The sequence below is a fragment of the Sarcophilus harrisii genome, chromosome 2 (genome assembly GCF_902635505.1).
Source record: "Sarcophilus harrisii chromosome 2, mSarHar1.11, whole genome shotgun sequence".
Lineage (NCBI taxonomy): Eukaryota > Metazoa > Chordata > Mammalia > Dasyuromorphia > Dasyuridae > Sarcophilus > Sarcophilus harrisii.
The window spans coordinates 527576120-527590200 of NC_045427.1; the positions used below are offsets into that span (position 1 = coordinate 527576120).

At 35.3% G+C, this 14081-nt stretch overlaps 1 protein-coding gene across 3 annotated transcripts in view; it reads left to right on the forward strand.

Moving 5' to 3' along the window:
• OTUD7A (OTU deubiquitinase 7A) overlaps nt 1-14081 on the forward strand; it is a 292841-nt gene that overhangs the window by 217604 nt on the left and 61156 nt on the right. For all 3 annotated transcript variants that reach the window (XM_031955458.1, XM_031955459.1, XM_031955457.1), the window contains one exon: nt 1676-1788. In XM_031955458.1, the coding sequence (XP_031811318.1) occupies nt 1676-1788 (113 nt within the window). The remainder of the gene's footprint in view (nt 1-1675; nt 1789-14081) is intronic.

The window sequence follows — 14081 nt, forward strand, 5'->3', positions numbered from 1 at the left end:
ACTATAATTATAACTAGTGAAATTGTAATGTTTTGTAGGCTAATGATAATAGTGCTTCCTATTCCAAAGGCTGAAAGATTACCCAAAGATTTCCCTAAAACCAGTCCAGAGATGGATTATTTTTCATTTTTGTTTTTCATTCATTCAAGAAAAATTTAATAAATACTGTGTCCAAAACACTGTGCAAGGAATCAAGAGAGGAATACAAAAAAATTGACATGATCCTAGTCTTCATGGAATTTATACTTAAATAAAAACATGGAAATTGAGCTGAAATTTTAAGAGGAAGTGTGGTTAGATGAAAAAGCATAATGCTAAGTGCTCTGATTTGGGATTATTTCATTCATTCACTAGTTTAAAAAAGACAAAATTCTGATTCTATCAACAAAAGTTTTGAAATCAAAACTACCAAAATTCCCATTTATAAGCAAATTACTTAAAAATTAGAATATACTATATAAATATAGGCTGTTGTTTGTCTGAAGAGGACCACAACATCAGACAAGTACCATCATGACATGCAAGTGAATTGGATTTAAGTGAAAGTCACCTGCCTCACTTTCCCTTCCAGAGCCATCTGGGTCCTGAGGCAAGATATAAATCAGGATGACTGGAGACAGCCCTGGATAAAATGAGAGACTTTGACCTTTTTAAGTTAAGGTTTTCTACAGATCTCAGTTTGACTGAGGCTGTGACCCATTCGATCATTTTACTACTAGTCAGTTTTCATACCTAGATTGGAAGGATTTTATCACTTTTTATAAAGGTAATTATTTTATAGAAAAACGATATAGCTATTTGAAACCAGGGTTTCTTTCCAAAGTAAAGTGGCTATTTGTTGTGTTGTTATGTCAGTTTCCCTCTGTGGGCCTCAATTTCCCCTTCTGCATGATAGAGAGAAGTTCCTACTCCAAAGGAATTATATAAATATTAAGACTAGATGGGTTGGAGAAAAGAATCAAGAAGGAAAAGAACTTGGGGGAAAACTATTTGTTACCATTTTGAGTTATTCAGTTGTCATGCCAAATGTTGTTCTATTCCTGTTACACAGGGTGATTTCATAGTAGAACCTGGATCTGATTTTTTTCTAGAAAAAGAAAATTCTTATTAAACATTATTTAAATTTATTGGGATACCTCAATTTGGACTAACCTGCAAGTTATTATTGGATCATATCCTGCCCTCAAGGTTGCCTAAAGTCAGATTCCTTATGGGGGGGGGGGGGAATACCTGCAGCAGATAGTATAGAGTCAAGATTTTTATTTTTATACAATTTTTACCATCAACAAAGGAAAAAAAATAATAAATCAGAGATGCAGTCTTTTGCCTTTTGCCTTTACTTCTAGTGCCATGTTTCAGAATGGATCAAGGTGATCCAAATTATAAATATGTAAATAATTGCTTCCAGTGGAAGAATTACAGGATTATAGATTAGAGTTTTAAGAGAAGCCCAAACTCCTCATTTGACTGATGAAGAAACAGATGGAAAATGGCTTTCTCACGGCCATACAACCTAAAAGTATCAGCCAATTTGAGCCCACATATTTTGGACTACAAGCCCGGTGTGCTATCCACTGTACTGTACTGGCTGCTATTTCCTTCATCAAGTGGTGGGGGCGAAGTGGCCGCTGACAATCTGTTTGTCTCCTAAAACAGACTCTTTCTTTTTCTTCAGTCAGGGTTAGTTTATACTGAAGAAGAGTGGGAGCGAGAGTGGAATGAGCTCTTGAAGCTGGCATCCAGTGAACCTCGAACTCATTTCAGCAAAAATGGAGGCACCGGTGGTGGGTAAGTTACTCTCTTCCAGGGCCGTTTTATGATCTCGCCAAGTCATGATGGAGATGAGGGTCCCTAAATCCACCTTCTCTCCAGTCTCAGACTCCAGTCACGGAGTCGTTGCTGATACCTGAGGGCAGCCAGAGAAATGTTTCAGACGGGCCTGTAGAACTCCTCCATCCCCCCCAAAATGATTCTGAAAAGGAACATACGGATAGAGAAGTAAGAGTAGTTGGGCAACCTGCCAGGTGTCTAGAAGAACCTTTTGCCCGTTCCCAAGATGATTATTTCAAAGATATTGGCAGGTAGTGCTCATGAATCATTTCTCCTTCTCCTACTCTCCGTCTTATGGCTGACAAGGAAAAACAATAGACAGATTGATGGAGAAGTTACCGGCCTGGAGGGTGGCAAAAACATGTGAAAGAACACAGTGACTTACTGCTCTAGTTTTCATTAATGGCGCTTCTTCTGGGGAATTTTTAACGCTGAATTCCTTTATTTTATAGAGAGAATTTATTTCATTTTAAATTTAAAGTAAAACTAAGAATTCAAAAGAATTAAGCCAAAAAACTGACAATAATAAAGTGAACCAGAGGAGATTTAAAAGAGAAAAAAGAAAAGAAAAGAGAGGGGAGGAGTCCTTTTGGGTTGGAGAGGGAATACATTCCAGTATATTTTGAGCATTATATACTGTTTGGAATTATGTACTGTTGGTCCTTGGAGTCTTGTACCCAGAGTCATGTGATACTATCCCCTTGAAGCAAGAGTATAACAGCTACTTCTCTAGAGGGTAGAGTGAGAAGATATGGGTGAAGTATGAAAAGTATACCATCAATCAAGAGCTTTCTGGATTGGCTAGGGATGTCCCAGATGTATGACCCAGATGTATGAATCTTGTCCATAGTGTCTGGCTATATTAATTCCAAATCGAGATGGTATTTGAAAGGACAAGACATCCTTTTATTTTCTTTTTTTAAATCAAGCAGAAACGGAATGTTCTGAGACCCATGGGGGGAATCATAGCCAACCAATCTGCTCAAGGAAATAGTAATTAATTAGGATAGTTTTAAAGTCTGGGAGCCCTCCTATCTGATTGCTAGGTAGAATTCTTTTATATAACCTTTTTTAAATACTAAAAACTTATTTTTTTATTTTCTAAAGTAGCTTTTTTGCTTTGTAAATAAATAAAACACATTCTTAGATACAGAGTGTAGGGGGCAAAATGGGGAAAGAATGATTGCTTGCCAGAAACAAGGCACTTAAAGTCATAATCATAGCTGTGTAGAATGTTGGTTCAATCATTTTTCAGTTATGTCCAACTCTTCATGACCCCATTTTGGGTTTTCTTGGTAAAGATACTAGAATGGTTTGCCATTTCCTTCTACAGCTCATTTTACAGATAAGGAAATTGAGTCAAACTAGGTGAAGTGACTTGCCTAGGGTCCCACATCTAGTAATGTCTGAGGCTAGATTTGAACTCAGGAAGTAGAGGCTTCCTGACTCCAGGCCCAGCACTTTAATGACCGTTAGCTGCCTCAGCTCTAGTAAACCACAAAAAGTAATTTCCACATGAATCAGAGATTCTTAATTCTTTTAATTTTAAATTCTTCTTAATTGCTAATTCTTTTTTTGACTTCTTTGGCAGGCTATAGGCCCATTCTTAGAATAATATTTTAAATACATAAAATAAAATACACATAATTACAAATGAAACCATTTAACTGAAATTGTTGTCAAAATATTTTTTTTAAAAAACACATTCATGGACTCCAAGTTATAGGTCTGGCTTCAATACCCTGACTTTAAAGGTAAAAGTTCCCTAAGTTAGTTTCTTCCTGGGAAGCTATGATTTGAGAGCTCATGACCTAGAAGGATCCCATCTTCAAGTTTGGAAGTTGTTTGGTGCATAGTAGAGAACCAAGTTAATATTAAATACCTTTTAAAAATATCTAGTTGTAATGTTTTAATTTTGCTTCTATACATCCGGCTTTGTAGCTCCCATTCCATAAGTCTCCTAAAATTACCCTCATAAGTTCAAATTAACTCTTCATTGACATAGGTACCTAGCAAAGCATTTTCCTGTTCTCTTTATATCCCACTGGATAAGTAATCAGAGAGTAAAGAGCCTCCAGAGAGGAAAAATAAGCTAACTGCAGTGTTCCAAGCAAGCCTTCAAAGTTCAGGATGCCCATTAAAGCTCCTGGGAATCCTTGGCAGACACAGAACCCGTACCATTTCCATGTTATAATATGGAGTGGCAGAGTATTCTGCTCATTAAAAGAATTATACCAGGAACAGGAAGATGAGGGGCTATATTTTATAGTCATTAAAATTCACAAGTTAATAAAAAGTTTGGAGGGGGAGAAGGGTTTGTTTAGTTTCTCAGTGTGTGCCCAATATAAAACCTTTAGCATTTAGAAAGGATTTCCTAACACCCTGCTGCCTATCTATCAAAATACCAATTTATACTCATTTAAAGGGGAGAAAAGGTCACATGAATCCAATATACATTATAAATTCTTACACTGTCTTCTTCCTTCAGAAATGCATACTTTTTTTTGGAGTTTTATTTTCACTAGAGTCATGGAGATTTAGGCAGATGAATGATTTCTTCTACCATATATGCTATTATTCTCTGGGTTTTCTCTCCAAGAGAAAACACAGCTTATTCTGGTCACTGGATATAAAATCTCTACTCAGCAGAAACAGAGAAAGAAGTCTCTGTAACTAATTGGACAATAAAAACAGGCACATGCCTGCGATTTTGGCTCCACAGGGTGAATGTCTGTGTTCCATTATTGGTCTCATATGTGGCATAATAAAGCAAGATGATGGCTACTTACTGCCACATTTTCATTAACAGAGATTATTCTAGGGAACTTTTAGAGTTTGACCTGCTTATTGTATTTTTAATGAGCATTTAAAAAATTTTTATTTTAAAAGAAATCACAGTGAAACCAAAAGATCAAATTTGGGATACATCACTTAGTGATGATGATCCTTGAAAGCAAGCCATGTTAACAAAACAAAATGATCCGTGAAAGTTGAAGTCTTATTTTTAAGTATTATTCACAGAAACACTTGTCATGAGATTTCAAGGTTAACTTATGCTTTAAAACATATCTCTGAAGAATGTGACAGCATATAATGAGAGTAGTATATTAGAGTAAAAATTGAAAAAAACCAAGGGTCTCCTTCTAGCTTTGTCACTAGCTCACCATGTGAACTGGTAAAGTCACTTCTTCTCGTGTGTAGACTTCTTTAATTGCTTCCCACTTCCCCCTCTGAAAATAAGAGATTTGATTTAGATGATTTTGAATATCCTTTTTTGAGCTAACATTCTTTAACTATCTTTATTCTTGTTTTCCAATTTATCTCTAAGGATGTTCAAAGCATTCTCATAATTAACTACACTTCCGTTATTGCAGATTTGCATTCTCTGTCGGGCATGTAGTCTCTCAAAAGGTTTTTTTAAAAAAAGATTCCACATCAAAAGTTATTTCAAAATATTGAGTTACTTTGTGATTAGGTGAAATGCTTTTTTACTGAAGGGAAAAAAGACATCATCAAAAAGCAGAGAGCTATATAAATAATATAGTCCCCCCAGTAGAGAGCTATATAAACAGTATAGTTACTGAGAGATTATAACAAGAACCAGTATTATTGAACATTTTAATAGATTATCTGGAAGACATCCATCAGAAAATCTCTGAATGCATATGTGACACTAAACTTTTTGGGCTATCCATTCAACTCAGATAAATCTCAGAAAAGTCTTTTGATGTAGTATGGGTATCAGGAGATCAATCAAATAAGTTACCACACATTTATTAAGTATCCGGGAACTCTTATAGGCCCTGAAGATATGAGACAAAAAAAAATAAATCAAAACATTTTCTTTTTTAAAAAAAGCATATGTTTTAGTGGTGTGAACAGAAAAATAGCAGGCAAAGTTCATTATGATCAGGTATTTCAGTCATTTTTCAGTTGTGCCTGACTTTTGATAGCCTCATTTGGTATTTTCTTGGCAAAAATATTGGAGCCATTTCCTTCTCTAGTTCATTTTACAGATGAGGAAATTGAGGCAAACAGGGTTAAGTGACTTACCTAGGGTCACACAGTTATTACATGTCTGAAATTGGGTTTGAACTCAAGAAGATGGGTCTTACTGACTCCAGTCCCTGCACTCTATTTACTCTATTATCTCCCTGCCTGTGACTTAGTTAAAATGTATTTGGAGAAAAAAATAATCCAAACTATAGTTATAAAATGAGAGGCTTTTCAATTATGGGCAGTCACTAGAGATAATATAGGAAATGTGTGAATAGGTCACATACTATAAATTGCTTTACAGATTTTAAAGTACTGTATAATGCTGGCTATTATGCTTGCTAACTCTTAGATTTTTCTCAAGTGACATCAGTCCAAGATACTTGTCTAGCAACCAAAAAAAATTTATCAGAAAAGAAACTGAAAATCAAATGAAAAATATTAGAAATCGGTGTGCCGATAAAGCATATCCTATGCTAATTCTGGTGGTTGTAGTTCATGAAAGATATAATGGTACTAAAAGTTCAAAAAAGATCAAGGGAAATGAAAGAACTTCTTATTCAGGGCATGCTAAAATAATGATGATGATGATGATAATAATAATACTTCAATATGGAAGAACAAAGTAGGGGGGATATGTAGATATAATTGTCATTTGTAAATTCATAAAAAGTATAAAAAGTAGGTTGAAGAGGGAGTTGCTCACCAAATCCTACAACAGAAGGGTTGAAGTTGGGTAATGTAGTTTTAATTCAAACAAAAGGAAGTACCACTTGACCCAGTGGGTAGAAATTTAAAAGGATATCGTTACTTACATTCAAGAGTTTAAACAAATTCATGAATTCATGTCTACTACCTATTCAGAAAGAAAAGACTTTGTGAGCCTTCCTGGAATTTTCATTTTAGGGAAGGGCTCCAGACTACTTGTCCTTGATTCTCTGGACTTAGTCACTCTGCCTTCACTGTTTTCTAACTGTTCTTTCTCTCGGTGGAGGGTTTTTTCCTGGAATCTTCACTTTGGTGATGGGTCTAGACAAGTTATCACTCATTCTCCAAATTGAGGTTTTGGTACCTCCTTCTAATCTCTGATCCTTTCCCTCCTCCAGCCCCAACTTCCCAGCTTCCTTTTTATGTATTGTCTTCTACCATTAGAATGTAAGCTCCTTGAAGGCAGTGATTATCATTTGTTATGTTTGTCTATCACCAGCATAGCAACAGAGTAAGAGCTTAATAGATGTTGGTGGATGATTGGCTGTTAACTGTGATATGCCTGATCTTTAAGGTGATGATGTTGGGTAGAACTGCCACCATCCTGCAATGCAGGAACTGGCAAACTATAACCCTGTGGGCCAAATCTGGCTTACCACCTATTTTGTGAGACAGAAAGCTACATTTTTTTAAACTTTTTAAAATAAAATTGTATTTAGGGCAGAGGAAGCAGGCCAGATTTAGCTCTTGGACTGTAGTTTGCCTACCCTGGCTGTCATGCAACTGTCAAGAGATTCAAGACTAAACTGGACAGACTGTTACTTTGACCCAGTGAGGTTTTTTTGTTAGAAACCAAATTTCTTCCTTAGTTCACCTCTTAATTTCCAATGTGGAAAAATATCAGAAGAAATTAGAGAAAGTGAAGGGTAGAATGCATCAGGAAAAGACATTTCTTAAAAAATAAAGGTGCCTCAATTGCATTTATGTTGGGTGTTGAGTTATTAATCAGCCATTTAATAATAAAAAAGGAAATGGAATGCTTTATAAAATTCTTTGCATTTTAACCTCTTGATGTCAGAGAAACACTCCCTTAAGTTTTGTTTGGACTTAATTCCAGTACTTTGCTGATACCTTTATTTCTACTATGGCAAATTCTGTTGATTTCTGATACATGCTGTCCCCAATGGGCACCTCAACCCTTTGTTTGTCTCTTACTGGGACCAGATGAATCATTAAGGGAACCTTCAATAACTGCCTTCAATTATGTTCTGACCAATTTGCATATTCCATAGACAGAGCTAAGATAGGATAGTACTGAAACCTAGTAGAAATTTCCATTGTTGGTTTAAGGAAAACCAGGGCAGAAACATCCCTAAACCTGGTCCAGGCCATGGGGCTAAGGACAAGCATCCAGAATACAGGGCAGTCTAATCCCCTCCAAAACAATTGTGAATAATAAATATCTTATGGACTCATTCCTCTTGACTAAATTATAAATACAGTCCAGAAACCCAACCACCATCTGGGGGGGGGGGGGGAAGAGGAGACAACTGATTTAAAGCATCAGCTTCCAATTTAGATTACAACACAATAGAAAACAGATTCATTAAGCCTTCTTACTTGGCAAAACATGCTTCCTAAAACATCAAAGATACCAGCATTGCTTGTGGCATGAGGGGGTGGGGAAGTAGGAGCAGAAAAAGGGAGACACGCAGCCGCAAAATGAGCCTGCTGGATTTCTCTTGGACTCCTCACCAACTTGTAAAATGAAAATGAGTTCATTTCCTTTGGTGCCAAAATGAGCTGAAATGTATGAAGCACCTTCAGAAGAACTCTGAAAGACACACTTTTGAACTTCATCACTTAGAAATTTATGTCCATGGAACTTTGGCTTTGTTTTTCTCAAGTATCAGCTGAATTTGTTAAGTTCCTTTGCTGCCCTTTTCTAAATGCACAAGTCTAGGTACTTTCGCCTTAGTACATACTGAGGGGGAGTGTAATCATAACACAGGAAGCAAGATGAAGCAAATAAAAAAATAACTCTTCCTTCACTTCTGAGTCTACCCTAATTGCATGATTCATGCAGCCTCACAAAGGTAGCAGGATTGAAATCAGGTAGAACCTCACAAAAATTTGCATTTCGTCTCCCTTTATTATAAAGGTGGGTCACAGGAAAAGAGCAGGATACAGGCTATGGAAAGAATTCTCAGTGTTTTATTTAAATTTTTTATTATTATTATTTAGTTAACCTCAAGAGAATCTGAGTTTTGTCCAGCCTCAGGAATTAGCTGCTTTACAGTTTCTTATGCTAACTAAGTGTGTCTTCCTAGCATCATAGAATTTTGACCTTCTAAATGATTTAGTTCAACAATTTTATTTGACAGATGAAGAAGATGAGACCCAAACTTCTCCAAGGTGACACAGCTAGGAAGTGTCAGGGTTAGAAAAAATTTTAAGCATTTACATATATACATATATAAAAAATTTAGCTTTTCAGGCTAAGGTTTGCAAAGTGCTTTACAAATGGTTTCTTTTGACTTTCATAACTTTGGAGATACAAGCTATTGTGATCCTCATTTTACAGATGAAGAAACTAAGGCAAGTAAAAGTTAAATGACTTAACCAGGGTCATACGGCTAGTACTATCTAACACTAAATTTGAATTCAGGTGTTCCTTATTCTGGGTACAGTGCTCTATTCCCTATGCCACCTAGCCGCTCAGAGGATAAAAGGATTCCCTAGAACAAATTAAGCCTAAATCCTGGATATCTTGATTCCTTGTCCAGTATACTTTACAAAGCACCATACAAAGATACCAGGGAATCTAAAAGAAATGTGGATGTCTGTAAAAGGAACTGGCAGCTAGAGATTTAAAGTCCAAACCAAAAAATTATCAACCCCATTGGCACCAAAAAGAATAAAAAATATTTCTAAAGAATTTTTTTGATGTGAAAAAAATTGTCATCTTGTAGAAAAGGGTTTAGAAATACTTTCCCAAAATATCTTCATAGCCTCAAAATTCCCCAGAATATAATGGGTTTTCTCTTCAGATATTTCTGCACCTCTAAAGGATGAAGAGTTTTTATCAGTCAATTGCCAAGTATGTTGTGAGTTCCAACATGGTGTTAGGTGTAGGAGGGGATGTGAGGCTCATTTAGTAAATAAAAATGTGTTGGTTTTATTTTACAGAATTATTTTAGGTAATAATGTGTTGTGGTTGGCAAATATTACCTGATTTATAGGCTCTTTACCCTTTCATAGCCTGAAGAGCTAAATTCAAATACAACATAATTACATTTTTATTGAAGAAAATTCAAAATTTAGTAGAAATATCATAAATATTTCTCCTCATAGCTCTCTCATTAGGGCCGTGGAATCATTACTATATACACATACATATACATGTGTATGGGTGTGTGTAGGTATGTATATATCTCACAGGTCATCCTGTTCAGCCCACCCACCCATTTGACAGATAAAGGGAAGTTAAATGATTATCAAAGTCATTATAGGTTGGAAGTAGAAGAGCCACAATTCAAATCTAGACCTCTACACACAATGTGTCCTAAGTACCAGTCCTTGAAGCAGGTTAGCATCCCTCTTAGCCTGAAATCCATATTATCAGCTTATTACCAGTTTATCAGCATTCATGAAATGGCATCAATTTTCCATGTATCTGGATTAGCCTTCACCAGCCTCTTATGTATGGTTGTTTCATTTCCCGTTCCTCTTGATACCTGTAGTACATACTATCTTTCTAGCTACTGCCATAAGAATTCAGAGTGGTTGCTTTGTGTCAGAAGTCCTAGGCAGAAACGACACAGGAGCTTCGGAATCTTCACAGAGTTTTGAAATAAAAGAGTAATTCCTGCCCTGGGTCTCTAGGTCTGGGGACCTGTATTTGTCAGACAGGTAAAAGGAATTTTTAAAGCACCTATTATATGCAAGGAATTCTGTTAAGTGTTGGGGATACAAAGAAAAGCAAAAAACAATCCCCATTCTCAAAAATTAACTGTCTAATGGAGAAGACAACATGGAAACAACAGTGTAACAAAAAAAGTTACATTCTGGATAAAAAGGAAATAATCAAGAGAGGGCACTAGAATTAAAAGAGATTGGAAAAGGAAGTCAGTTCTCATAAAAGTGAGATACAACAGGGTTCAATATTACTCAAAAGCTTTCACAGAACTGTATCCTATGGAATTATTCCCTAGATAAAGTAGATCATTCTTTGTTTCATTCAGAAACACCTTTTCTTACAACATAATCAAACCCTACCATAAAGTTATAAAAGTCTGCTATAATGTCATTTATGATATTAATAAAAATTGTTCTGTTTGAACTAATTGCCCCCAATGTTGTTTCACTTAGCACTGTCTTCATAGATCCAATTAGAAATATTAAATAGTTATACTTCAGTTTCTTTCCTTGTAAAATCACATAGTCAAAATTAAGTTTACAGCTAAAATTTTAAAAAGCTAATCATGATATGATATAATATACTATTAGAAATAATAACGATGAACACAAGTAGCAGAATAAAAAGAGCATTATATGTGAGGTCAGAAAGGTCTACCATATCAGAATTCAAGCTCTTCTACTTACTATCCATCTGACTTTGGAAACATCCTTTCCCATCTCTAACCCTCAGTTTCTTTATCAGTAAAATGAAGCGCTAGACCAGCTGACATCTAAAGCCCTTTTCAACTCAATATGTCATGAAAGAATATATACGTGTGGAAATAAAATATGTAGAAACCAAAGAAATGCATAAAAAGAGCAGCACAAAATAGCAATGAGAATGCAACATCCTCATATCACAATGTCAAGAATGACTGATTTGAAATAAGGGAAAAAGTCATGTGCTCTCTTCATTAAATATTGAACTCCTTTGTCCCAACTTTGCAAGCTGAAGAGAGAAAATGGGACAGAAACCTTTGACTTTAATATGATAGTTGCTTACTCAATTCTTGCCACCGTCCTCAGAAAGTTACTTTTGGTAATGGAGCCATATTTTTTTTTCTTATCAGACTCAAGGCAATAGTTCAGGCAAGACACTTTGTTGAATCTCAGCCCTTAAAAATGGCAGACTAAATCTACATCATTCTCCAAATACAGCTGCTCTACGAATGGGTAGACAAATCTTTTCATTTTGTGTACGTGGAATTGCCTCATGTTTTTCTTTTCCCTTGGGTATCACACAGAATTTTGTACCTCTCATGTATAGTTGCTATATAATGTTTTGTATTATAGTTATTTGTGGACTTATAGATTGCATGTTCCTGGAGGCCTGGGACAATGTTTCATTCATTCTTGTATTTTCCTCTAACACCTATCCCAGTGTTTTACTCTATACTTTAAAATGTTTTTTTTTTAATTCAGACTCATGAAGTATATATAGTATCATTGAATTCTCATTATTCAAAGACTATTCATTTCTTTCTATCATTTCCCTAATCTTCCTTCTCTTTTTCTTCCTTCCTTTCTTTCTTCCTTCTTCCTTCTTTCTTTTTTATTAACTTAAACAGTCTAAATTCAATTCAGAGTAACAATATGATTAATGTTATATTAATTATATATGGGGGAAATAGACTATTTTGGTGTGGGAAGTTCTAGAAAAAAATGTAACCTGGGTTAGTAGATGGCACAGTTAAGTTCTACTCATTAGATCACCAAGCCAGCTATTTATTACCATTCCATGGTATTCATTTAAACAAATTTTTTTATTACATAAAAGCCAGGACGATGTAGGAAGATGTTGCCTGCATCCAGAGAATGAATTGATAAATAGAAGGATGTATAGAATGATTTTACATATATGTGTATGTGTGTGTGTATACTTATACAAACACATTTATGTCTAATTGTAACCAATTAGGAAGGAAGGAAGGAAGGAACAAAAGCAAGAAGGAAGGAAATTACATGTATATAAACACAAGCCAATCTGAGAAGTGTATGCTTTATAAAATCATTGTTGATTAGGTACTGTATTGTACACCATTAATGTTCAATGAATATTGTTATTGATTTAACAGTAAAGGACAGATAACAGATGGATAGTCAAAGGCTTTCACTGGAATTCACTGGAATAAAATGTTAAAAGGAGCAGTCTTCTAGTGCATTGAGTGGACACTTCATGAAAACTCACAGAAAGACAGTATATTGTAGTGAGGGGGAAAGACTAGATTTGGAGTTAGAAGACCTAGGTTCAAATCACACTTTTGATACTTGTTGACCATGAAAAGATCAGTTTCCTTTTCTTACTGTCAATTCATTCATCTATAAATAAAGGAATTGGGCCAGACAACATCTGAGTTTCCTTCCACACTAAAATCTATGATACTATATAATAAAAACAAGAATATAATATAAATAAGAAGATAGGATATGGACAAGTTGCCATCTGTTTTAGATGAAGGAATAAATAAAATCACCAATTTAGGAAAGTGCTGAAACTTACTCAAAGTTTAAAATAATTTTTATACCTGATTTTAATCTCCTAGAATATATTTAACCTCCCTTCCAAAAAAAGAAGAACCATGGGGTACCTAGGAGAGAAGCTGGATGTCTCCTTATCTCCTACTCCATGTAAATGAATAAGCAGATTCTTTTCCAAGATAGAGATTTATAGTTGGCTGGGAAATTTAAAAATTGTCCTAGCAAATGTTTTGTGGGTATTTGTCTAAGGGAGAGGCTTCCTTGCCTCTGGAAGCTGTGGGGTTGCCTCTATCTACATAGCATAGAAAAGTTTCAATAGTCTTTTGTGAAGGGCTAGAATGACAAATAGTTAGAGCTTGTAAATAAAAAGGAAAGAAAGCAATAGTTCCATTCAGATGAATGAGAGAAAGAAAAAAATACTCAGATTGAGAAACTTTCAGGTATACTTTATATAAAGATGAATTAATATGAATTTGAATTTCAGTTATAGATTGTATAACATTAAGGAGCATATGCATTTAACTTTGGAATTTAGAGCTATAAGAGATGATCTAATAATTGATAAACGTGAATGGATATTAGTAATAGGTGGGTTAAGAACTTTAGAATCGATTGTATGACATGAGAGACACTGGCACAGGACCTCCCAGCATGGTGTGCTCTAATCAGAGAAGGTGCTATGCATTCTGAGAAAAGCGAAATTGAATTAACCCAAATAAAATGCAAAATGCCCAAAATTAGAGAAGCTACATCAAATGTTCATAAAGATTATGTGCACCCAACCTGTGACAGAACATTCCCAACTCATATTGTTCTAATCAGCCATAGTTGGACACCTGCAACTTGACTCTAACATAGTGATATTATTTTTGTCCTCTTTGAGCACGAAGGACAACCAATCAAAGTGGCACAAAGAGTACCAGGTTTGGAGTCAGGAAGACTCCTTTTCATTAGTTCAAATCTAACCTCAGGTACTTTTTAGCTGAGAGACCCTGGACAACTTGCTTAACCCTATTTGCCTCAGTTTCCTCACCTGTAAAAATGAGCTGGAAAAGGTAACGGCAATAATTTCTTGCCAAGAAAACCCCTATGGGAGTCAAAAACAATTG